This window comes from Myxine glutinosa, chromosome 2 (genome assembly GCF_964187855.1).
Source record: "Myxine glutinosa chromosome 2, kmMyxGlut1.1, whole genome shotgun sequence".
NCBI classification, from domain to species: domain Eukaryota; kingdom Metazoa; phylum Chordata; class Myxini; order Myxiniformes; family Myxinidae; genus Myxine; species Myxine glutinosa.
In genome coordinates, this window is record NC_136262.1 from 102,739,692 (window position 1) to 102,766,037 (window position 26,346).

The 26,346-nt window shown below is 43.8% G+C and overlaps 2 protein-coding genes across 4 annotated transcripts in view; one reads left to right on the top strand and one right to left on the bottom strand.

Annotated features, from left to right (window-relative positions):
• Positions 1-913: 913 nt before the first annotated feature.
• On the bottom strand, positions 914-22,204 carry PGGT1B (protein geranylgeranyltransferase type I subunit beta). Of its 3 annotated transcripts, none has more exons than XM_068107629.2 (10): positions 22,044-22,204; positions 21,702-21,870; positions 18,550-18,668; positions 18,359-18,426; positions 17,981-18,132; positions 15,510-15,642; positions 15,324-15,369; positions 10,180-10,364; positions 4,087-4,195; positions 914-2,174 (listed from the first exon to the last, which is right to left on the bottom strand). In XM_068107629.2, the coding sequence occupies exons 2-10, from the start codon at positions 21,848-21,850 to the stop codon at positions 1,984-1,986; spliced, it is 1,152 nt and encodes a 383-aa protein (XP_067963730.1). In that variant the 5' UTR covers positions 21,851-21,870; positions 22,044-22,204; the 3' UTR covers positions 914-1,983. The 3 variants fall into 3 exon arrangements, with proteins under 3 accessions (XP_067963730.1, XP_067963731.1, XP_078628861.1); XM_068107630.2 differs by having other exon boundaries at positions 22,170-22,197; XM_078772735.1 differs by having other exon boundaries at positions 22,013-22,055.
• A 9-nt stretch (positions 22,205-22,213) lies between these two features.
• Positions 22,214-26,346, top strand: part of TUBGCP4 (tubulin gamma complex component 4) — a gene marked incomplete in the record, with an annotated part of 41,160 nt that continues 37,027 nt past the window's right edge. The window contains 1 exon segment of the mRNA XM_078772734.1: positions 22,214-22,431. Coding sequence (XP_078628860.1) covers positions 22,354-22,431 — 78 coding nt within the window.

A 26,346-nucleotide genomic window follows, 5' to 3' on the forward strand; every position in this document is an offset into this window, starting at 1 on the left:
TCATTGCCAAATGTGCTTTTATGAAGTATTGACTCAGGGAGCTGAATACTTATATGAATTCGATATTTCTGTATTTCATTTTCAATGAATTTGTAAAAAAAAATTCACTTTGTCATTATGGGGTATTCTGTGTAGTTCGGTGACAAAAAAAATTAAATTTAATCCATTTTAAATTCAGGCTGTAACAACAAAATGTGAAAAAGTCAAGGGGTGTGAATGGGGATAAAGATATTTGGAATAGGTGTAGTATCTTATACCTAGTGTAAAGCTCATCAAATATGACAGGGCCAAAAGCACCTGCCTTGCCCCCTCCCACCCCACCCTCCCTCTCACCCCCATCACCGAGCATCCTCCAGGTGTTTGTACATTATTATTTCACAGTACAACAACAACAAACAACAGGCATTTTAAGGCCATTTTCCCTGCTAGAGTGGGGGTTAGCCTTATTTCACAGTACAGTTATAAAAATATAACTCATGGGCTTGTTGATTTACTTTTGTTTCATAAAGAAAAGTATGATTATTTTAGATTTTTTACTGCAAATAAAAATTACTGGTGTTCTTTCAGCATTATAGTTGTGAAAACAACCGCAATGATCATGCAATCAACACAAATTCAGCTGCGTATCGTAAAAAGTTATGGACAGCATAAATTCATCTTTCCTGAGTGGAAACAAAATGGCTAATGGCGCTAACACTGATATTGTGTGTGCTCCCTTTCTGTGATGAATGCGACATCACTTCCATGAACGTGTGGTCACTTCCAGCATGACAGAGAAATAAATAAACAGGTCCTTTATATATTTAGAAGATTATTGTGAAGGAATGAAGTTATCCCCAGCTCGAGCATGGATGAAGAAGACAGGTCCGGAAATATTGCACCTCATACGATTCGATTCAAGGACTACAAAAGATTATGTGTTTTCCATTTTAATTCAGTTGTTAAGAAATATACAAAATCCAGCAGTATTTTTACATTGCATAAATATTTTCACATTTTTATTTCTTTAAAACATGTTAAACTAGAGAGTTCATCCAACACCTTACCTCTATGGAGTCTTGAGAAAAAGGACATGGGAAGGGTCTTTTTAACTGTTGTTTTGCGTTTCCGAGCATGACCTGTATTTCCTACTAGCCGCCTAACATGGGGAACATGAACGGCAAATCTGGTTGGTCGAGATGGCATAATATTTTGTCCAAGTATTGCTAAACTGAAGTCTTTTGAAAGTGCCATAAGGCGATTTGTGTTCTACTGTGTTCAAGGACAGTATATAATAAAATTGAAAAAAAAAAAAAAAATTTTTTAAGGCTTTGTAAAAAGAAAATTTTTTCCAGAAGTTTACCACCATTGATGCAGCATCTTTCAGTCCACTTTATTTAATGCGTTAAATTAGTTATTCATGCCTGATTTTTGTGTTCATGATTACATCCCTAAAAACTAAGATTCTTGTAAGAATGATTTTCAGTTTTGTTGATTTTCAAAACTGAAAACTATTTTCAAGCTGCCAGACAGACAAAATTATTTTTACCTTACCCTTCTGTGCGCATTCGTACTTGGGAAGAGATTCCATACAATTTGCCAAATTCATCGCCCAAGTACAACTAAACTGCAGGTTCTTGTTCCGATTCATGTTCTACAGTGTTCAAAATATAACATTCATTTTAAACTAAGTAGTTCCTCGATTATTGACTGCAGACAAACTGAGTGAACCAATTGCCTAACTCCACTTTGCGCATCGTGCATGGGGTAATTAGGTTGACCCACCAGCCGTGCAGGCCAAACCTCATTCAGATCTCATTGCTCAGCTCATATGCCAATAATATATTTGATAAAGACCAGCCTTTGTGCCAGAGGCATTACAATAACAAAAATAACTTTTGGCTACAATATCATAATCAGAGAGCTGGAGATAGCATAAATAGTAATAAAAGTATGCAAAATTCTGATCTGACAGATAATGCAACAGTTGAAACAGTGATGGGGTTACTTTGTGGCTAAAAGGCGAATGGCATTGCAGACACAGGCGGTGCTTCTCGTATCCTTCTTCAAACCATGCAGGAGCTGCAGGTGATCAAATGCACGCATGCTTACATTGAGAGCAGGATTTAGGGGTTGCAACCCTGGCTCTCCAAGTAGTGACAAGCCACACAATCCCAAGTAGGAGTGCAGAGCATCTGCACACGAGCAGAAACCACTTTTTCATGCTGGGATATTTTAAAAAAATACAAATTGCTAAATCAAAAAAGTCAAGACTGGAAAGATGCATTCATTCCCATTAAAATGCATCACTCATTCTCAAATCATCAAAACTCTCGCTCTGGAATTCACTACCTGTAACATGCTTCCCATTATCCTACGATTTACTCTGCTTGAAGAGGAATGTCGATTCATACTTCCTACATCTTTGAGGTTTAATCGCATTTTACTCGATTCGATTCGATTCGATTCGACTCGACTCGATTCAGTATACAAAAAAAAAAAAAAAAAAAAAAAACCCGACCTCTGCTACTTCCGGTGTCCTGGATGTTTTCTTTTTTTTTTTGGTTTTTTATTTATTTATTTCTTTATTTTTATTTTATTTTGCTTTATCCTCATACTTTTCTAACTTTCTCTTAGCCCCTTATATAGAGAGGCTGTATGCCTTGTCTGGGGTGATATCCATAAAAAACAAAAAACTCAGAAGATAAAAAAATTTCCATATACGATTAGCTTTTTAAAAATCACATTTCCGTTAAATTTTTCACAATTGTCATTTTATTGAAGTTTATGCTCAAAGTGCAATGGTATTGCAGGAAAAGGGACAGCAATGATTCATGTAGAGCTATAAATACACAAAAGCAAATTAAAGAAACATAAGGGTTTGAGGGTAAAAACATATAAAACAAAAATACCACAAAAAAGTTTCTCACCAGTCAACATGGACTCCATGAGCAGTCACTATGCTATTTCCTATCAGACATGGATATATATATAGCATTTTTACCAAATGTTCAATGACCAAATGTTTAAAAAAGAAGATCAAGTGTTTAATCTGTAAAACTGTGCTTGCAACAATAAATATTTATCTAAAATGTACAACATATCCATTTTATATACTCTACACTTATCTGTTTTATAAAAAGCATCGTGAACAATTATTACGCCAAAGTCAAATTTGCAGTGTAGGTCACCAAATACGTTTGAAATTAAAATAAATAAACAAATAGACTTTTTAATTTTTGCTTTGTTTTTTTTTTTGTACACAAGATCGAGGCTCGTGAAAGAGCTAACATTAATCACACAAAAAGTCAAACCGACACGTAAAACATATAATAAGGGGAGCAGTAGACAAGATGGGGAGAGAGGGGGAAGGACACAAACATGACATTTGAGAGTAGGGACATCGAGAGATCTGTGGGAGGGAGAGGGCTTGGGGGGAGGTGGGAGAGGTATAAAACATATGGACACTGCAAGGACTTCCAGGAAAGAAGTTGGAATTTCAACAAAGTGGATCAAGGTTCAAGGTTTTGGATGGCTTTGTTTTGGTTTTGGATGGTTTTGGATGGCTTTGACGTTCATTTATAATGGCATAATCAGTAATCGGAAGGAGATTGATAAGAAAAGGAAGTAGATTGTACTGGAAGATATTGCTATGAGGAAGCGGACAGATTTAGAGCATTAATGAGAACAGACTGTGTGAAAATAATAGGATATGAGTAAGAGGAATTGGTCTTGCAAAGTGTATTATTTTCAACTCTACGGTTTGAAGGACATATTGAGCGTTCACCTTTTCTCACAGACGAGTGTTCCATGGTATTGCAAAGTATTTTGCAGAGGGAGTTCTAAGTCTTTGGGAGAATCCCAACCAGTGACGGATGAAAATCACAAAAAATGTTCAACTGCTTTCTTTCCAATGATAACCAAATTATTATTTAAGTTAGCGGAACGGGTGATCGCCTCATTTATCTCCATTTTCTCTGAGCCTGTTCATCGCACACTCCCAACAGAGTGGTTGGTTGTCTTTGTGGTGAAATGGGATGTTTTTATGATGGTGGTTCCACCCTTACCGAAGAACTGATAGTTGATTGGCAGTTTGCTATATCATACCTGGATGACTGTCTGGCCACTTGGCAAAGCCTCCAACAACATTGTCTTGGGTGGACATTATGAAATGCCGGTTCTTTTTAGCATCAGTACAACAAAATAATCCCAGCAACTGGAAAATAAACAGACAGGAGGCAACACATTAGGTAAACAGGGAAGAAGAAGAAGAATATACAAATCGCCACTACAGCCAATGGTTTACCATAATTATATAGAGAGAGACAGACAGAGAAAGAATTAGATGCCATGAGCAGAATTGTAAGACTGCTAATTATGTATACAAAGTTTGGTGATGGTGCATGAAGTGGTGAGAGAAGGGAGATAGAAAACGGAAAGGAAAATTGTCCAAAAATAGGAAAACACAGTGTATCCATTTTTGTCTAATTTCAGCTTTTACATGAAATCAGATCTACAGTATGTCATCTATCTTTCCATGTAAGTCAAAGCTTTCAGAGAAACGTAGTTCAAAGCAGCAGTGGTGGCTAAGCACTGAAAGTAAACTTTGATTTTCTCGAAATGGCAAACCTCGACATACAGTTGTGGCCAAAAATATTGGCACCCTTGCACTTTTTTCAAATAACTCACAATTTTCTCGAAAAATAAGTTGAAATTCACAAAAGTATATGGTCTCCACAATTCTTTATTTCACTGTTAATATTACAGAACCTTTGTTTTTGATTCAGAACTTAATATATTCTTTTAACTTTTTTTAGACTTTTTTTAGAAACTTTTTTCCGCTTCCGGTCCGGCCCGGAGAGGACGCTGGCGTCGCTTGCTCGCCGCTTCTCAGACTGGGCCATTGTCTTTAGCTTGCTTCTCTGGTGGTCGTGGCGGATTTTTGGCCATTGAGTCTGCCCTCTGCATGGTCCCGGCTCTGCTCCTAGCTTCGCCTGCCCGGCTCCTTCGCTGTTTCCTCCGGCCCGCTCCCGTGGATTGTGGCCATTGTTTTCAGCGGCGGTGGTGGCGGTTTGCCGCCGTGATCTTGATTAGCGGCGGCGGTCATTTGCCACTGCATTTGCCGCTTTGCCTCCTCAACCTTGGCCTCGTGCTCGTCTCTTCGCTCCTGCCTGGCATGGCTCTGCGGTACTCCACCGCAAGGCTTCTTCTGCTTAATACCCGCTCCACCCCATCATGCATCTCTGCAATCAAATCCAATGGACTCCTGCGACGACCCAGGTACATTCACCGTGGCTCCGGTCGTAAGTTTGTTCATTTACAATCAGGTCACTCCATCCCCGTCCTCTGGTCGGCTCAGCGCACTCCCACTCATCGTCCCAGCGCACCTGGTCACAGCAACGCACACAATCGCACCTCCTGTCTGCGAACCCTGGCCAAATCACCTGAGTTCATCCCCGCCGTACAAAACAACATCAAGCTCACCCTGTTCAATACCCGGTCCCTCAACAACAAATCCCTCATCCTCAACGACTACATCCTGGAAAATAAACTGGACTTTCTCTGTCTCACTGAAACCTGGCAACAACCTCTGGACTACTACACACTCAACCTCACCACACCCAATGGATATTCCTACATCAATAAACCACGCTCGGAGGGCCGAGGTGGTGGAATTGCCGTTATTCACCGACAAGACATCAGGACCAGCCTCATCTCCATCGCATCTGCTCCATCATTTGAACACCTGGCTTTTAAACTCTCTGGTCACACACAGTCAGTCATGGCTGTTGTCTACCGCCCTCCCAAACCACACCCATCATTCCTGTCTGACTTCTCCTACTTTCTGACCCAGCTATGTTCCCTCTCCCCCTCAATCCTCCTCCTTGGTGATTTCAATATACACATGGACTCCACTGACTCCATGATAACCACTGACTTCACTGATTTACTCACCTGCTTTAACCTCACTCAACATGTCAACTTTCCTACCCATAACCGTGGTCACATTTTGGACCTTGTCTGCTCTACTGGATTAATCTTGCACCATCTCTCTGGCTCCGACCTCACCCTCTCTGACCACTTAGCCATCACTATGACCATCAACATCCCCGCCCCAACACCAAGGCATTATCGCACTATCAACTTCCGTAAGCTAAACGCTCTTTCACCGACCTCATTCTCATCCACCCTCTCTGAAAAAATGTCCACTTCTCCCTTCGCTGACCTCCACAACCCTTCTGATCTCACTGACTACTACAACCACACTCTCTCCTCCTGCTTTGACCAACTTGCGCCTATAAAAACCAAAACAGTTTCTTTCGCCCATTCTGCTCCCTGGTTTAACCCTGAACTCCGCCTGATGAAAACTCGTGCTCGCCAACTTGAAAGACTCCGCAACAAAACAGGTCTCACAATTCACTCCCAAGCCTACAAGGACCACCTGCAGCACTACAAAGATGCCCTCTCCCACGCCCGCTCCGCGTACTACTCTCAAATTATCCACTCTGGCTCCGGTAACCCAAAAGCACTCTTCTCTACAATAAACAAACTCCTCAGCCCCCTGAACACCACCACCCAGTCATTCACAGTAGACAACCGCATCTCCTTCCTTTCATTCTTCCAACGCAAAGTTGAAAACATCTACAACAGCTTGACCACCGCCGCACCCGCTCCCCCTCAAACCACCTGCCCCCCCCTTATCCTGCCATCCCCTGTCTCAATTCTCCCCAATCTCCCCTACTGACCTCTCTGAACTCCTCATAGGAATGAAAACTGCCACCTGCACTCTTGCCCCCATCCCCTCCAGCTTTGTCAAGGCCTCCCTTCCTGCTCTCTCTCCACTTATCATTGCAACAATAAACTCCTCCCTGTCTACAGGCATCGTCCCACCATCCCTCAAAATTGCTGCTGTTACCCCCATTCTGAAAAAACCTGGACTAAACCCTGACACCCTAAACAACTTCAGACCCATCTCCAACCTACCCTTTCTGTCGAAAGTTTTGGAACGCGCTGTAGCCGCTCAACTCAAACATCACCTCTCTGCCAATAACCTGTATGAAACATTCCAATCCGGGTTCTGCTCCAACCACAGTACTGAAACTGCTCTCCTCAAAATCACCAACGACCTTCTCCTCTCCTCTGACGCTGGCAACCTCAACATTATCATCCTCCTCGACCTCAGCGCCGCCTTTGACACCATCGATCACACCATCCTCCTCACCCGACTTGAAACCACCTTTAACGTTACTGGCACTGCCCTCTCTTGGATTAAATCATACCTCTCTGACAGACGCCAGTTCATCTCCATCAATAACTGCAAATCCCCCACTGCTCCCCTCCCCCAAGGTGTCCCCCAAGGTTCAGTTATTGGCCCCCTCCTCTTCGTCCTTTACCTGTCCCCCCTCGGTCACTTAATCCGCCGTCATGGTCTCCAATTCCACTGCTTCGCCGATGACATCCGGCTTTTCATCTCCACCAAGTCCATCTCCACCACCACCCACTCTATCCTGACAAACTGCATCACTGAAATAAAATCCTGGCTTCAAATTAACTTCCTCAAACTTAACTATGATAAATCTGAAATAATCATCATTGGCCCAAAAACGCTCATAAAATCCACCAATAACTTTGCCCTCAACATCGACGGTATCCCAGTATCCACCTCCCCTCACATCCGGAATCTTGGCATCATCTTTGACCAAACCCTCTCCTTCGACAAATACACTAAACAGATCACAAAGACAGCCTTCTTTCACCTGAAAAACATCGCTCGTCTCCGTCCATCCCTCTCCTCCATGGCTGCAGAAACCCTCATCCATGCCTTCATCACCTCCCGTCTGGACTACTGCAATAGCCTCCTCTATGGTTCACCCTCAACAATCACCAATAAACTCCAATACATTCAGAACTCCGCTGCCCGTCTACTCACCCATTCCGGACCCGCGACCACATCACCCCTGTCCTTTACAAGCTTCAATGGCTCCCCATCTCCCAGAGAATCCAGTACAAAATCCTCCTCTTGACCTACAAGGCCCTCCATAACCTGGCCCCTTCCTACCTCACTCACCACATTCAAAACATCACTCAAGACCCACCTGTTCAACACTGCATTCAACATTTAACCCACAGCATTTAACCCCTGACTATCTCTTCTCCTTCTCCCTCCTTTTTGCTTTGAATATTTCCCTATTGATTCTTGTTTTTTGCAATTGTTTTTATGTTTTGCTATGCATTATGTTTTGCACTCTGTCAAAGCGTCTTTGGGCTCCCTGAAAAGCGCTATATAAAATAAATGCATTATTATTATTATTAAATCAGAAAATAAAAAGAAATGGCATTGACAAAATTATTGACACGCTGAACTTTTGGGATCACAGCCTTTGGACAAAATAACTGTAGTCAAGTGCTTTCTATAGCCATGAATGAGCTTCCTACACCTCTCTACTGGCAGTTTGGCCCACTCTTCTTGTGCAAACTGCTCCAGTTCTCCCAGATTTGAAGGGTGCCTTCTCCCAACTGCTGTTTTCAGATCTCTCCACAGGTGTTCAATGGGATATAGATCTGAACTCATTGCTGGTCACTTCAGAACAGTCCAGCATTTTGTCTTGAACCAGTCCTGGGTGCTTTTTGAAGTGTGTTTGGGGTCATTGTTCTGTTGCAAGACCCATGACCTTCGACGGAGACGCAGCTTTCTCACACTGGGTTGAACATTGCGCTCCAAAATGCCTTGGTAATCTCCTGATTTTATGATTCCATGCACACATTCAAGGTACCCAGTGCCAGAGGCAGCACAGCAACCCCAAAACATCACTGAACCTCCTCCATGTTTGACTGTAGGGAAGGTGTTCTTTTCTTTGAAGGCTTCATTTTGTTTTCTGTAAACATAGAGCTGATGTGTTTTACCAAAAAGCTCTAATTTGAGTCCACAGGACATTCTCCAAGAAGGATTTTGGCTTGTTCAGGTGTGTTTTGGCAACCACAGTCAGGCTTTCTTATGTCTCTCTCTCAGCAGTGGGGTCCTTCTGGGTCTCCAACCATAGAACCCCCTTTCATTGAGTTGGCAACGGATGGTGCGAGTTGAAACTGTCATACCTTGTGTCTGAAGGCCAGCTTGAATCTGATTGGCAGTTGATCGAGGTGCTTTCTCCACAATTCGAACAATCCTTTGCTGCAATCTTCGATCAAGTTTTCTTTTGTGGCCATGTCCAGGGAGATTGGCTACAGTGCCATGGGCCTTAAACTTCCTGATAACATTGCTTACGGTGGACACAGGAACATCTAGGTCTCTGAACATGGACTTGTAGCCTTGAGGTTGTCCAGGCTTAGCTACAATCTTGTGTCTGACCTCCTCAGACAATTCTGTGGTTTTCTTTCTTTTCTCCATGCTCATTGTGGTACACACAGTGACACAAAACAGCAGAATGACTCCTTTTCTCTATTCAAACTGGTTGAATGAGTGATTTTTATATTGCAGGTACCAGCAACACACCACAGGTGAGTTCAATTCCAAAGTAAAGGAGAATCACCTGCTTGAAATCTAATTATTTCGAACAACCTCTAAAAGGTGCCAATAATAATGTCCGGGCCATTTTAGGATTCCTGTGTGGAATAAGCTAAGATTTAGTAATTTTTTCAGCTTTTTTTTGTTTTGTTCCACTGCATATCAAAGAAATACATATGTGGATACCAAAATATTTTTTAATTTCAACTATTTTCTGAAAGAAATGGTGCATTATTTGAAAAAAGTGCAAGGGTGCCAATATTTTTGGCCACGACTGTACCTGTACTGTGTTCTTCCATTCTTTCGCAGTATATAGATGTCCTTATATTTCCCATTCTTGAAAACAAAACACGAATACCTCCCTTTACATTAACCATGTGATGTTTAAATATTTGATACACATTTACAATTATTGCCACATCAAATAACACAATGTATGCCTTTGGAACTGTTCAACATTGAATAATGGTTCACATATTTTAGGGTGTTTTGGAATCTCTGAGTGTGTGTTCTGTAGCAGTTGCACGGGTATTATGGACAAAACATTGGCTGTTCCATGTGAATCACCAATGAGTTTGAAAACACCAGTGTACTGACTGAGACTACATTAAACCCTTAAATATCGTGGGAATTACCTTCATGGAAAATGCCGAGATATTCAAAACCACGATAATCAAAACTAAGGACTCTGCTTTTACCTGCAAGGTGCCTCCCAGCCAGAAAGAGTAACATGTGTCTTCAGGCTTATTGGGTCTGCCCTGAAAACCCGATTGCTGTCTGAAAATGCACCAGCGGCGCACGGCCCACAGTGCAGGTATCGACAAGGCAGTGGCCAACCGCCCCATGAGGTGCAATGAAGCTATGGCGCAAAATGTCGAGCCACCTGAAAAGGACATGAAATCAGTCAAAGCAGAATAGACTCGCACATGCAGCCACGGTCAAAAAGCCAGTCAGACTTAACTTAAAATTAACTTTAAATCAACTTAAAATTTAACTTAAAACAAACAACTTAAAATTAAGTTGTTAGTTTTAAAATAATGTGCTTTACACAATCATAATCTAATCGTAAAGATGTTGCTCAAGCATATTAAGGTGGGGGTACAACTCTCCAGCATTTACAAAAATTATTGTGCGAAGCTTGCTGTAAATTTCCGAGATCCGAGTTTTGTGTCATGTGGGAAAAGTTGATCTGTTTATTCCATCATGTAATGAGGCATATTGCATATGTTTTGTCATGCAAAACCCGAACACGTTATATTGCTCACAATACTATTGCTCATGGAGGAGCAGCAACGCAAAACGCACGCGCACACACACACACACACACACACACACACACACACACACACACACACACACACACACACACACAAAATTTGACTTCAGACAAGGAGGCAGTAACCTTGGAGGAAGTAACGCAACCTCTTCGAGCACTCTGGGTACCAGCGACGCCATCTCTGTGATGTCAATTTTCCATATGCAATCAGTGGGGCAATTAAGAAGAGATTTGGCCCTCCCCATGGGATGACAAAATATTGTTATGTCTGGGGGTAAAGCAATATCTAGAGCCAGATAGATCTGTGTAGGTAAGTATTCGACTGTCGCGATAGGGAATCTACTTGTAATAAGTTCTGTTTAGGCAATTTGTCGGTTAAGATGTATACCTGTGAACATACCAGGATGTTCGGACCAGGATGTTTTTTTTTTTGTTTGTTTGTTTTTTTATACCAGGATGATAGTGTGGGATTTAATGATAACAGCCCCTGTGTGTCCAACCTGGTCATCAAACCTTTGTCCCTTATGGCAATGCACACCTGTAGACACTTAGTTAGGTCCCTAGCGCAACATTAAATAATTCCCTTCCCTGACAGTGACTTCGGAAGGAACAGGCAAAAGGAAACCAGGCCAGGACACCGCCGATGATGGCCGCCACCAGTTACACCTCCGACAGGCCTAGCCACATCAAGTGCCACGCGCTATGACCACACTACAGGGAACGTGTGATTGGTCAGCGCGCTAGACACGAACCTCCAGCCAACGAGTGCGAGAGGTGCGAAGCTGGAAGGTTCGGTGGAAGTCGCTGGTTGGTAGCGCGCCAAGGCTGACGTCGCCGGCAAGGTTATATCAGCGCGCGCCGAATGACATTTTGAGGAGAGCACATCTGGTTCTTGTTTTGCGCAGCCCTTCCTCTTGGACATCCGGCGCTTCGTCTTGCGCAGCATGCTCTCTTCGTCTTGGCAGACCGATCGTGAGTGGAGATCGACCTCGTGTGGAGCTCGCTGGCCTGCGTTGGACGCGTGGTGCTTTTGGTGCGTTGGACGCGTGGTGCTTGGTGCACGGACCTCGTGAGCGGCGAGAGGCTTGGAGCGGGGCCTGGTGGCACGCGAGCGGGGCCGAATGGGGCCGTGTTACACGCAAGACTACGGACGAGATAAGGCTGCACCCACACCCCACATTTCCCAATTACACGACGAACGTGTTCTTTTATTAATTCTTCCCTCGTCTCGTTTCTGAAGTCTGGTGTGCAGGATCCCGATTTAGGACATTTTATTACCGGCGCGTATTTCCCTGTCCCGCGATTCCTTGTAAATAAACCCTTGCATTATTTTCCCTTCCACTCAAAATATTGTGTCATTCGCTTGAGTTAATTTCGTACAGGACCGGAGCTGCGTCGGTCCCACAAGGTAAGCGCTTTTACCACAGCTTTCCACTTCCCTTCTTCCTCCCGCGTTTATTATAGCACAATCCGTGTTTGGTCGTCGCATCCCTTAAAGCCGTTCTGGTCTTCCGCGGTCCCTGGTATTAACCGAAAGGGTCCGCGCGACAATATGGTTGTATCTGTGTTTTAACTTCAGAATGCTGATTGTCAAGCAAGGAAGCAGCACAGTAGCACATACTAGAGCTATGCGATAATCGTGATGGGCTGATAATCGTGCTTTAGATTTGCTATCGCGATAACGATAATATAAATTAATTTATCGTGATAACTGCTGCGCATTCGCAGGTGATAAATTGCACCTTAAACCCGGATATTCATGGTGTATTGGCTGCGTTTATTATGTTTAGTTTCTCTCAAAATATATAAGCATTGAAATGCAGCGCTATAAAATAGAGCAGGTGATATAATATGCAATACATATTCTCCAAGATGTAATTTAAATGGTGTGTTGTTAAGCAATAAACATCAAAACAAACAAACATCTACTCAAGGCTCCAAAAGTGCTTCTCGTGTCGAAATCACAATCCGTTTGAGTGCGCTTTGTTTGTGTGTGTGTGAAGTTGTGCACTCAAGGCAACATCATGGCAATTAAAACCCTGTCTGTCTGTTTGTTACTTGCAAAATCGAAGATTTTTCAAGTATATTGGTCGGTTGCGTTTGTGGTTCTGTCTGTCTGTTTGTCTGTTTGTTTGTCACCAGCCTACAGGTCACAATTCTAAACCGATCGTCACAAAACTTCACCAAGTCGTATAGGTCGTCCCAATTGAGAAGCCTGTTGATTTCGAGGTCAAAGGTCAAAGGTGGAGGTCAAATTTCTAAAATTGCCATTTTAAATCCGATTGACTTGAAAATTGAATTGCATTTGTATATTGAGTCACTAAATTGGGAAATGAACTATTTTGAGGTCAAAAGGTCAAAGGTCAACTTAAGGTCAAATTTTCAAAATCATCAATTTTCATCTAAAAAGCCGTCATTTTTCAACCTATTGACTTGACAATTGAACAGCATTTGCATATCGAGTCAGTAAATTGGGAAACATACTATTTTTTGAGGTCAAAAGGTCAAAGGTCAACTCAAGGTCAACCTTCCAAAATCATCACTTTTCATCTGAAAAATCGTCACTTTTCATCCTGTTGACCCGAGCTTTGATCAAGATTGTCAATTTTAATCTTGATGAAATGGACAATTTGCTGTAACAATGGAATTTTTTTCTTGGGGGTGGGGGGCGGATTTTGCAAGTATCGTGCTCCGCATGACGTCTTCTTGTTTACTTGTTTATCCCATTTTTCTCACAACATGGGATTGCTTGGTATTTATTATTCGCAAAGAGCCACATCAAAGGCGTTATTTTAAATGTCTGAAGATAATCATATCACTTTCTTCACAAATGTCCTGATTAGCAAGCAGCTTGCTTGGTATGTTCCATTCGCAAGCAGCTTTGTATCGCTTGCCAAGCCAGACTTTCCGCATCAAGCGCTTTGCAAACTGCTCATCTAATCACTCGGCAAATGGAACAAGCAATTAGTGTCCAGGTAAAATGAGGTTTGACTTTGAAGAAATTGCAACAAAATTACGAAATAAAGAGTACCAACACACACATAACTCAATGACTTAATTTCGTTCTTATTACCTCTGCCACCAAAGGTGGATGGAGGTTATGTTTTCACCCCTGTCTGTCCGTTTGTCCGTTTGTCTGTCCGTTTGTGAACAAAATATCTCAAAAAGTTGTGTACGGATTCAGACGAAATTTGGCGGAGATATAACGGATGTGACAAGAACGAAATGATTAGATTTTGGTGAAGATCCGGATTCGGATCCGGCTACGAGCATTTTTAAAATTGATTCTTCACCATTGGGTGATAGGCCCAAAAACGATACATAGCAGGATATCTCAAAAGGTTTTGGACGGATTTGGACGAAACTTGGTGGACCGGTTGTGTGTCTGACAAGGACAATTTGATTAGATTTTGGTGAAGATCTGAATATGGATTCGAATATGAGAATTTTTTTTCTTTTTTTAAGTGATTCTTCACCATTGGGAGATAGGGCCAAAAACGATACATAGCAGGATATCTAAAAAAGGTATGGATGGATTTGGACGAAACTTGTTGGACAGGTTGTGTGTGTGTGACAAGGAAGAATCGATTCAATTTTGGTGAAGATCTCGATCCGAGTCCAGCTAGTAGATTTTTAAAGTAATTATTCACCATTGAGTGATATGGTCAACCAGGCAGACTGGGCGTCCTCCATCGTGCGAAGTCCTTTCTGGGCACTTCTGAGCTACTCACCACATACAAAGCTTTCATCCACAGCTCAATGGAATACTGCTCTCCTCTCTGGGCTGGTGCTCCTGCCTCACACCTAGCTCGGCTTCACGCGGTTGAAACCAAAGCATTCAGAATCATTGGAATCTCCCGCAATGAAGCTGATTCTGAGGGCCTTTCTCTCTCTCACCGCAGGCAGGTAGGTGGTCTTTCTATCTTCTACAGACTCCTCTCCGGCCTTGCTCCGCCTGTTCTGTCTGTGCTCTGTCCTCCAAATATTCCTGTAGGACGCGCAAGATCTGCCAGCAACCCTCTTATGGTTAAACTGCCAAAATCAAGACTCTCTGCTTACCTTCAGTCCCTCATTCCTCTTTTCTCCTGCCTCTGGAGCAAACTCCCTCACTCTCTTCAATCCCTCTCCTCCCTCCAGGTCTTTGAAACAGCTCTTCACCACCATTTCTTGTCTTCCCCCATCCAAAACCTTGATATTTTATACCCCCGTTAAAACACCCCAAACCCACCTCTTTAAATCCCCAACTTCTTTCTTGAAATTCCTAGAAGTGTTAATTTGCTTTATCCCATGTACTCCTCCCCCAGCCCTCCCCCTTCCACAGATCTACCGACGTCCCTGTTCTCTTCTGTTGTTGTGCTTGTGTGCTTCCCTCTCTCTCTCTCCCCCTCTTGTCTCCCGCTCCCTTCATTGCATGTTTTATGTGTCTGTGCATTTTTTCATGTTCAATGTGTTCGCTCTTACACGAGCCTCAATTCTGTATACAAAAAATTTTTTAAAAAATTAAAAAGGTGTTTTATCCTATTTCAATTGTGCATTAAATACAGCTGGAAAAAAAAAAACTCTTACCATGGGACTCTAAGCCAGGGCCTTGCCCAAAACCCCCATCATACGACTGGAAAAAAAAAAGTGAGACAAAGAGCAAACACATGAAACCAGTGAACAAGTCAACAAAAGGCATGTATGATACACAATGATCATTTGCTAAATGTATTTTATTTTTAATGCACAAAGCAATGGGTGCCCTAGACTCACCATGCTCCTGCAGATAAAGTCTGTGGCTTTGTCTCTGTCGATTCCTGACCAGTCCGCCAGCATGTAGCAAATGCAGCACGCACAGTACACAAAACGCATGTCGTTTTCACTGCCTTCAGGAACTGCACAGAAACTGAGGGAAAGTGAAACACAAGGATGAGGAGGGTGTGAGGAGGGAACAAAACATAGATTCTTCTTCTTTTTCTGTATGTAGCACATAAGGCTGCGAGAACGGCATCATTCATTGGCAGAGAGCACGGCTGTGCGATACCTCACATACTCTTCACGAAGCACATCATGGGACCAAGGAATGCCGGCAGACTGGACGCATGTCCATCCGACGGATGGCACACAAACATTGATTCCTCGCCCTGCCTGTGAGACCCCAGGATGACAGTTTGTAGTTGGGTTGAGATTTGAACCCAGGCTAGATGGCTCAGAGGCAAGTGGCTAGGCCATCCTGCCAGCCAAAACATCCCAATATTAATATGATACCCAAAAGAAAAGCCAAAAATGGAGAACCTGAGAAGAAGGAGGGATATTGAAATAAAATTTGGAAAGAAGTCAAAAGAGCTGCAACTAAGCAAGTTCGAGATACCGTCTCTCCCTTCCTTAAAAGGCCTGAACTTATAGATTTATAATGTGACCATTTTAATGCCTCCCTTTTAAAATTATGTCAGTCGGAATTTTATTTTCTACATATTTAATGCTCATGCAGGAGTTGCAATACAAATCACTCACACATGCAAATACATGAGATAACACCAGACTTGATTTTAGCCAAACAGGGACACTGAGCTTGGGGGTCAAGGAGGAAAGGAGAGGAGTGACGTCACTTCCCAGAGCACTCTGGGTACTTGCGACGCCATCTTTATGATGTCGTTTTTCTCTCTGCTCTCAGCAGGGAAACTAAGGAGGAATTTCATCCTTCCCATGGATGCCAACTTATGGGGTTTGTCCATGCTCTATCCTCTAAATGGTAAGAGTCAAGCAATGAAACAGTACATACTATTTGGCATAACTTTGCCAGGGTCAGAATCGAACCACTGACCTCCCAGACTCAGAGCAGATGCTATAACCATGATGCCGCAGTGTTTTCCATAAGTGATTCTGTGGCACCGGTAGATAGGAATCTATACATCCATTTCATTCAATTGAAAAGTGCATCCTGTTTTCAATAAATGACCAGTGCAAAAGCAGACTTTGCAATGAGGTGTACAACTAACAATGATCGGAAATAGCACTTTGATTGGAAGATTAAAGTAAAAATTTAAGACGCTTTTTTGTAGACATGATCGAGGCTCATGGAAGAGCTCGAGCACAATGGAACGGAACAAAATGGAACGGTGGATACACCATCACAGAGTAGAGGTGAGAGTGAGATCAAGAGGAGGAGGAGGACATGTGGGGATGAACAAGCGGCACACAAGCTGAATTAAACACAGCAAGAGGAGGAAGGGAAAGTGGGGATGAAACGGAAAAGGAACAAATTAACTGACAACTAACAAAAAAAAAGAGGTGAGGGAGAGCGGGAAAAAATCACAATAACCTGGAAAAAAGGAGTGCTTCGGAATAGGGTAATTTTTTGGTTCGCCCTAAACTATCTGACTCTGAGATACAGGATCAAAATAAATACAATGAGCACAAAAAAAAAAAAACATAGGAGTTAACACTCCAAAAGAACTAAATTGATATATGTGGGAAAATTACATGCTCAGACCAGGAATCGAACCCAGGTCCTCTGGAAAACCATACTAGTGCTCTGCCATCTGAGCTATCTGTGCGACCGTGACCTTTCCGTCAATGCTTCTGGGGCTCTCGCTGCCAACCATAGGAGCACCAACAGCCTGACCACGAGAGGGTCTTCCTCCAATGGGGGGGGGGGGGGGGGGGGGAGGGGGGGGACAAATCCAATTATAAACACCACTGGGGGCGCCAGAGGTTCACCAGAGGACTTGGGTTTGATTACCGGTCTGGGCGTGTAGTTTTCCCACATATATCAATTTCATTATTTATAATCCTGTTAATTAATGAAATACTCCATTAAGGAGAATAGTCGATCAACAGAGAACATAAAATTGAAGGCAGCACAAACGATTCCGGACCAGTTACTTAGCTTTTTGGAAGCAGATCTCTCAGAGGACCAAGAGAAGTGACCACGACCCGGAAAAACGCTCTTGCTTGAGACAGATTTATTTGCTTTCTCCAATGTTATACAAATTGTCTCATCATAATGCATCATCATTATTTGCATTTCCTCGTGAAGAACAGGTCTTTGAGGTTCGGTCGCAAAACAAACCGTATACGATTCCCCCATGTTGAGGATCGTTGGAGTTTTCCAAAGCACAATATGAACTAATAATAATTTAAGTTTCACATTTTGCTAAACGTGTAACACCCTTAAAAGGGCAGATAAACATCTTTAAGAATAATATTTCGTTTGGTGCAATGGTAAAATGCACTTCACAAACCTGCCGTCCGCCAGCTGCAAGGCACGCAGGCCAGCGACGCAGGCTTTCTTGTTAACTCCCGATAAGTCATCGCCAAGAATAAGTAAGGTTGCCAGGCCCGTGTAGGTCATTGTGACGTGAGCACTGTCATAAGGATGGGCAAACTCGGTGGCCTGCGAGGCAAACGGTGGTCAAGATTGTGATGTCATGGACGCAAAGCATAACGTGGGTGTGGTGGTGTTAGTCCACCTGTAATGACTGCAAAGGTTTGTCTTTGGCGACTCATCCACACTCAACTCTCAACACTATACTGCAAACATCAGACACAAACCTCAAGACAGATCCGTACCAAATGACCTCGAATAGTTTACAGTTTGAAGGTGTCCCGAAATTGCTCACCAGTGCATTGCTCGCCGTCACTCCGAGATATGAAGAGCCACGGAAGCCACAGTTGTGCAGATTTGATTCTGCACATGAAAGGCACGGAGAACAAGGTAAAACACAAGTGTGGCAATTAAGGCTTCCTGCATTCGTTGCAGGGATCACGTTGGAGGAGCTTTGTGTCGAACGCTCTAAAATGTAACACGTACCATGTCTGTCCGGAAGAACTTGCAGAGAGTAAATCCAACGAATAACGCTTTTCCGATCGACTTCATCCAAGGCACCAAGAATATCCAAGCCAGAAATTGCAAAAAACGCAATTGTTAACCTGTTTAAGGTGTGGTGGGGGAGAGGTGGAGTCAACAATTCTCAATCAATGTATCCTCAAATGTGCTAGCTACAACACAGGTGTACTTTGTTATTGGATTGCAAAGGTAAACGTATATGAATAGCACAAAAACTCAACCCACCACAGTGTCTGACAAGTTCTCACAATGTCCCCCACAAGGATCGGCAATCAAACGATGCGATCCACTTCTATGGCAGCCACTGGAAGAGCTACAGTCCCTGGCACTGCTTTTCTTTTTATTTTACATTATCTAAGGCTCGTAGTGGAGCTACCACACACATGAGCATACAGACGAACATACAGTAAGTGACACAACACAAGACTGTTAAACGAGACAGACACAGCCACTGAGCTTGGGGGAAGCACCGTCACTTCCTGGGGTACTCTGGATAAGAGCGACATCACAACAATGGTGTTGCTTTTCTCACCATACTCAGCGGAGCATTTCCTAAGGAGGAATTTCCTCCTCCCCGTGGATGCCAACCCATGAGGATTGCTCATGCTCTTAACCTTTGAAATGATGAACGTCAAGCAAGAAAGCAGCACATAGTACCATTTTAAAGTCTTTAGTATGACTCGACAAGGGTTTGAACCACCGACCTCCCAGACTCATAGCAGACGCTCTAACCATGACACCAACAAGTCTGGTGGTATCTCCCATAGCCTTCGCCCCACCATCTGCCATAACCTTTCATAGGAGGATTGTATCACCAACCCAACATCAAAGGACAATTGCCATCTGGATATTCTGCGTAGAGGTAAGGCGGTCTAGAGCCGTGCCAAGCTAATTACTGGTGCTTTTATGTGGAGCTTTATACAGTATGGCTCTCCACTCTGGGCTGGTGCTACTTCCTCCACACATTGCCCTTTGTGATGCAATAAAAAAAAGGCCTGCTGCACCATTGCTATCTCAAGGTAGGTTATGTTCCCAATAACTGTCACTCTTCTATGGGTGGCAGGTTAGTCGGCTCTCTATTTTAAACAAGGTTACATCTGTCCTTGCTTCTCTTGCACTTTTATACCTTTGCCCTCTGCATGCCACCCCAGATCACATGAGGAATAATGATGATCAGAAGAACCAGTCCTTTCGCATCTTCAGACGCATAGAGTTACCAAGGCAGTTTTTCCTTGGCTATGGGATAAATCCTGGATGGGTCGCCACTCAGGAGCAGGATGCATGAATGGCTCGTTCTTCCCAATGGTCAGAAATTGGTCAGGAATTAAACAGGACTGGTCAGGAATTGACAGAGACAAAGACAGACTTTATCTGCAGGAGCATGGTGAGTCTGGGACACCCATGGCTTTGTGCATTAAAAATAAATTACATTAGCTGTTCTTCCTCACCTTCATAAATGACCTCGCAGAGTGTGTTCGTACCTCGTAACCAAACACATTGAAGATTATTGCCTCCTCTTCAAGAAAATATGAATAAGGAGGACCACAGATAACTCCAAGATGAGCTGTCATTGCTTGAGCAGTGGGAGAAAAGGTGGCAGATGGAATTGAAATGCGCCATCATTAGGATCACGCCAAGCAGACTCACTGAACAGACTCCTCCCTGTTCAACCAGACCCTGCAGAACACTGAAAACTGTAAATAACTTTCTCAGATAACCGGACGTCGCCCAAACACGTTGATAATCACCGGCAAGGCCAACAGAACTCTAGACTTTCTCAGAAGGGATTTCGGTAACTGCGGTCCGAAGGTAAAGGCGGCTGACCGTAACGCTATGGTCAGATCTGGATGAGAGTATGCATCAGCAGCATGGGGTCCACATCTCCAGAAGGACATACAGCAAGTACAACTGGTCCAGAGAAGGGACGACAGATTCGTATGTAGTAACTATGGTGATGGGATGCCAGGGTGTGGGGAGAAAATGTTTAGTGACCTCAGATGGAGAAGCCTGTAGGACAGAAAGAAGGCCAACGGGTTTAATATGCTGTACAACATCAACAATGGCTTGAAGGAGATAATCAGGTCCAAGTATTTACAACATGGAGATGCAATAAATCGAGGATCTCAGAGGTTTTTCCAAGAGGTGATCGGCCAGCCAACACTCCAATACAGTATTTCTTTTTTCCCCAGACCCTCTGTGATTGAAATGCGCTACCAAGTACCACCATCATGTACAACGACCTCTTCATTGGAGTCATTCAAGACATAGTTAAATCAAGTCGAATTCCCATGCATTGCGCATAATTACCATATTTACTACTAATGGACGCGGTGTGTGTTTGTGTGTGTGTGTGTGTGCGTGTGTGTGTGTGTGAATGTGTGTGTGTGTGTGAATGTGTGTGTGTATGTGTGAGTGAATGTGTGTGAGTGTGAGTGTGAGTGTGAGTGTGTGTGTGTGTGTGTGTGTGAATAAGAGATACATAATTGTAAGGAACAGAAATGAAAAAAGGAAATTGTGTCGTTGGTCGGTATCTCCATATGAGGGTTTCAAAAGGTGGAACGGAGCCTCCCAGGTCTAAAAGTATCCATCCACCTTCGTGTGTATATATGTGTGCAAGTCATGTTTTTGTGGAGTTCGACTGGAGCTTTCTGATGTGGAATGTGATACACCAAAACGATCGTCATGCTTTCCTGAGTTGATTATGCTAATTAACTTCAAAGAAACCGGAAGAATTCCCATGTTTCAAACGCGTCATGTTGAGGTGTATAGAGAAGCTGAACATGTCCTTCCACGGCATGACATTCTATAAAATACAAAATAAATAATAAAAAGAATAACTTTGTAACAAATCATATATTAATTAATACGAATACTTTAAACAACAATAATTGTAGTATCATTTTGCAATAATGATAATAGTGAACGTATAATCAATGTCACCCCTCCCCCACTCTGGCTCAAAACATCCAACGCTCCATGAACATGAAGCCCGGCTCATTATCGAAATGAAAAGAAGAAGAAGAACCTCGCATTTTGTGTTTTTTGTTCGATCTATAATTAATAATCCGCAATAATAACAACAACTATTTAAATACGAGGAAATATTCAAAACGCACCTGCTAGTTTCTAAGTAGGCAAAACTGTTTGGAAGAGCAGTCAAGCAGCGAGAGAAGAACGCAACGTGTCTCCGACTTTGGAGCAGCTCCGTAGATTCCTCCTCATCGTCGAGAGGTAGTGGTACAGTAGAGGTAGTCGAGGTCGACATAGCAAATTCCAGAATAGACACTAAAAGGATAAATAAATAAATGGTGTAATTAGATGTTGTAGGTCATGATCATCGCAAAGCAACAACCGAAACAACCGAGATTTATCATCATCTTCATCATGTGATCAGTGATCGCCCTCATTCATACGAGCTTTACGTTACCGTATCTAATCTTCTTATACAGTAGGCCTACCAGTTATACTGCAGCGAGGTTGTCGAGAGTAAGTGAGACAAATGTAGCGACAGCACAAAGGAAGTCGGAGAGTAAATTCTGTGGTGCAGTAATAATTATATCTGGATATAAACAGTAGCAGGTTACCAATGTCACCTCTGACCCGGAAGCGGTGTCCGCCGCCAGGCGGCCGGGGTTACGCGTGACGTCACGGTCGGCGTAAGAATAACTCTTCCCGTATCATCGGAAGGATAATGCTGCAGTTTTCAGATCTAATGTAGTTATTTGTGGCTGTCATTTCGGAGTCCGAATCCCGCTGAGAAGCAGCACAATGATCCACGAACTGTTGCTCGCGTTGAGCGGTTTTCCGGGTGCTGTGTTCGTGTGGAAGCGGACAACTGGCTTGCAGGTCTGTCTACTTTAGTCTTTACACATTGAACACAACTGCATTGTCCGTGTGGTATTGCCCCCCGCATGTCCACTATTGCATTGGCATTACCTGCCGCTTTGCATCTCCATCTAACATTGTCCGCCGCTTTGTATCTCCATCTAACAATAACATTGTCCGCCGCTTTGTATCTCCATCTAACATTGTCCGCCGCTTTGTATCTCCATCTACCATTGTCCGCCGCTTTGCATCTCCATCTAACATTGTCCGCCGCTTTGCATCTCCATCTACCATTGTCCGCTGCTTTGCATCTCCATCTACCATTGTCCGCCGCTTTGCATCTCCATCTACCATTGTCCGCCGCTTTGTATCTCCATCTACCATTGTCCGCTGCTTTGCATCTCCATCTACCATTGTCCGCCGCTTTGTATCTCCATCTACCATTGTCCGCTGCTTTGCATCTCCATCTAACATTGTCCGCCGCTTTGTATCTCCATCTACCATTGTACGCTGCTTTGCATCTCCATCTAACATTGTCCGCCGCTTTGCATCTCCATCTACCATTGTCCGCTGCTTTGCATCTCCATCTACCATTATCCGCTGCTTTGCATCTCCATCCAACATTGTCCGCCGCTTTGTATCTCCATCTAACATTGTCCGCCGCTTTGCATCTCCATCTACCATTGTCCGCCGCTTTGTATCTCAATCTACCATTGTCCGCTGCTTTGCATCTCCAACTACCATTGTCCGCCGCTTTGTATCTCTAACTACCATTGTCCGCCGCTTTGTATCTCCATCTAACATTGTCCGCCGCTTTGCATCTCCATCTACCATTGTCCGCCGCTTTGTATCTCCATCTACCATTGTCCGCCGCTTTGCATCTCCATCTACCATTATCCGCTGCTTTGCATCTCCATCTACCATTGTCCGCCGCTTTGTATCTCCATCTACCATTGTCCGCCGCTTTGCATCTCCATCTAACATTGTCCGCCGCTTTGCATCTCCATCTACCATTGTCCGCCGCTTTGTATCTCCATCTACCATTGTCCGCCGCTTTGCATCTCCATCTAACATTGTCCGCCGCTTTGCATCTCCATCTAACATTGTCCGGCGCTTTGCATCTCCATCTAACATTGTCCGCCGCTTTGCATCTCCATCTACCATTGTCCGCCGCTTTGCATCTCCATCGAACATTGTCCGCCGCTTTGTATCTCCATCTACCATTGTCCGCCGCTTTGCATCTCCATCTAACATTGTCCGCCGCTTTGCATCTCCATCTACCATTGTCCGCCGCTTTGCATCTCCATCTACCATTGTCCGCCGCTTTGTATCTCCATCTACCATTGTCCGCCGCTTTGCATCTCCATCTACCATTGTCCGCCGCTTTGCATCTCCAGCTAACATTGTCCGCCGCTTTGCATCTCCATCTAACATTGTACGTCGCTTTGTATCTCCAGCTAACATTGTCCGCCGCTTTGTATCTCCAGCTAACATTGTCCGCCGCTTTGCATCTCCAGCTAACATTGTCCGCCGCTTTGTATCTCCATCTAACATTGTCCGCCGCTTTGCATCTCCATCTAACATTGTCCGCCGCTTTGCATCTCCAGCTAACATTGTCCGCCGCTTTGTATCTCCATCTAACATTGTCCGCTGCTTTGTATCTCCAGCTAACATTGTCCGCCGCTTTGTATCTCCATCTACCATTGTCCGCCGCTTTGTATCTCCATCTGACATTGTCCGCCGCTTTGCATCTCCATCTAACATTGTCCGCCGCTTTGCATCTCCAGCTAACATTGTCCGCCGCTTTGCATCTCCATCTAACATTGTCCGTCGCTTTGTATCTCCATCTACCATTGTCCGCCGCTTTGCATCTCCATCTACCATTGTCCGCCGCTTTGGCCATTTAACTTGACCGCTGCTTTGTCCATACTAGGGCATGCCCGTACTATATCTATATCTAAAATTATATCCCCCCCCTCTATTTACATGAAATGGTTTGGTCCAAAGCGAACGGCTTGCGAGTGGTGACAATCCCCCCCCTCTATTTACATGCAATGGTTTGGTCCAAAGCGAACGGCTTCCGGAGTTTGGTAAAGAAATCGCCATCGCGTGCACAAACGCGCAGGAAAGCGAATGAATCGCAAATTCGTTTTTATTAGTTTTAAAACATAGTTTAACGCCAACATAGTTTGCAAACGTGAAATAAATGAATACGCTCTCAAATGTGCCATCCGAGGCAGAGTGTGCCCGCCACGTTCGGCACACGCGATCGTTCGCTGCTCTCTGATTGGTTGAATCGTTTTTTGGACATAGCTCGGTAAGTAATTGTCCGATTAATATGAAACCTTGAAAAGGCACATCCTCGGGTCCCCAGCAATATACCTGGCAAGTTAAAAGTATATCGGACCCGTGGTTGTCGAGAAACAGCGGTCACAGACAAACGTACAGACAGACAGAGATTACTGGAATTATAGATAGACTAGGGCATTGCCCGTACTATATCTATATCTAAAATTATATCCCCCCCCCTCTATTTACATGAAATGGTTTGGTCCAAAGCGAACGGCTTGCGAGTACGGTGACAATCCCCCCCCTCTATTTACATGCAATGGTTTGGTCCAAAGCGAACGGCTTCCGCCTTCCGGAGTTTGGTAAAGAAATCGCCATCGCGTGCACAAACGCGCAGGAAAGCGAATGAATCGCAAATTCGGTTTTATTAGTTTTAAAACATAGTTTAACGCCAACATAGTTTGCAAACGTGAAATAAATGAATACGCTCTCAAATGTGCCATCCGAGGCAGAGTGTGTCCTCCACGTTCGGCACACGCGATCGTTCGCTGCTCTCTGATTGGTTGAATCGTTTTTTGGACATAGCTCGGTAAGTAATTGTCCGATTAATATGAAACCTTGAAAAGGCACATCCTCGGGTCCCCAGCAATATACCTGGCAAGTTAAAAGTATATCGGACCCGTGGTTGTCGAGAAACAGCGGTCACAGACAAACAGACGTACAAACGTACAAACGTACAGACAGAGATTACTGGAATTATAGATAGATAACCGCTGCTTTGTCCATATAAGTTGTTCACTGCTTTGTACATGAAGTGTTGTCTCCGTCACCTTGTATGGGTATCAAGTATTATGCACTGCTTTATTTGTCCATCTCGCATTTTCTGCCACTTTTTATGTCCTCCAACTCTCGAAGCACTGTCGCTTTGTATTTGTATGTCCATCTAGCACACACACAAACCTTGATTATAATGGAGGTAGAGAAGTGTGCGTTTGGAACAACTTGATGTGGAATTTAACAAATCTGATGTAATGGTTTGCAGTGGTACAGAGAGCACTAGAAATTACCGAGAACACTACCAAGCTTTAGAGTCGTGCCAAGACCACCAGACTGGTACCGAGAGCACTAGAAATTACCGAGAACACTACCAAGCTTTAGAGTCGTGCCAAGACCACCAGACTGGTACCGAGAGCACTACCAAGCTATAGAGTCGTGCCAAGACCACCAGACTGGTACCGAGAGCACTACCAAGCTATAGAGTCGTGCCAAGACCACCAGACTGGTACCGAGAGCACTACCAAGCTATCGAGTTATGCCAAGACCACCAGACTGGTACCGAGAGCACTACCAAGCTATAGAGTCGTGCCAAGACCACCAGACTGGTACCGAGAGCACTACCAAGCTATAGAGTCGTGCCAAGACCACCAGACTGGTACCGAGAGCACTACCAAGCTATAGAGTCGTGCCAAGACCACCAGACTGGTACCGAGAGCACTACCAAGCTATCGAGTTATGCCAAGACCACCAGACTGGTACCGAGAGCACTACCAAGCTATAGAGTCGTGCCAAGACCACCAGACTGGTACCGAGAGCACTACCAAGCTATAGAGTCATGCCAAGACCACCAGACTGGTACCGAGAGCACTA

Coding starts and splice junctions, on each gene's coding strand:
- PGGT1B (XM_068107629.2), bottom strand. CDS start 21,850: ATGTCGACCTCGACTACCTCTACTGTACCACTACCTCTCGACGATGAG. Junction 18,427..18,549: donor AGTTCTTCCGGACAGACATG/GTACGTGTTACA, acceptor TTTCATGTGCAG/AATCAAATCTGCACAACTGT. Junction 15,643..17,980: donor TTGCAGCTGGCGGACGGCAG/GTTTGTGAAGTG, acceptor ACTTTCCCTCAG/TTTCTGTGCAGTTCCTGAAG.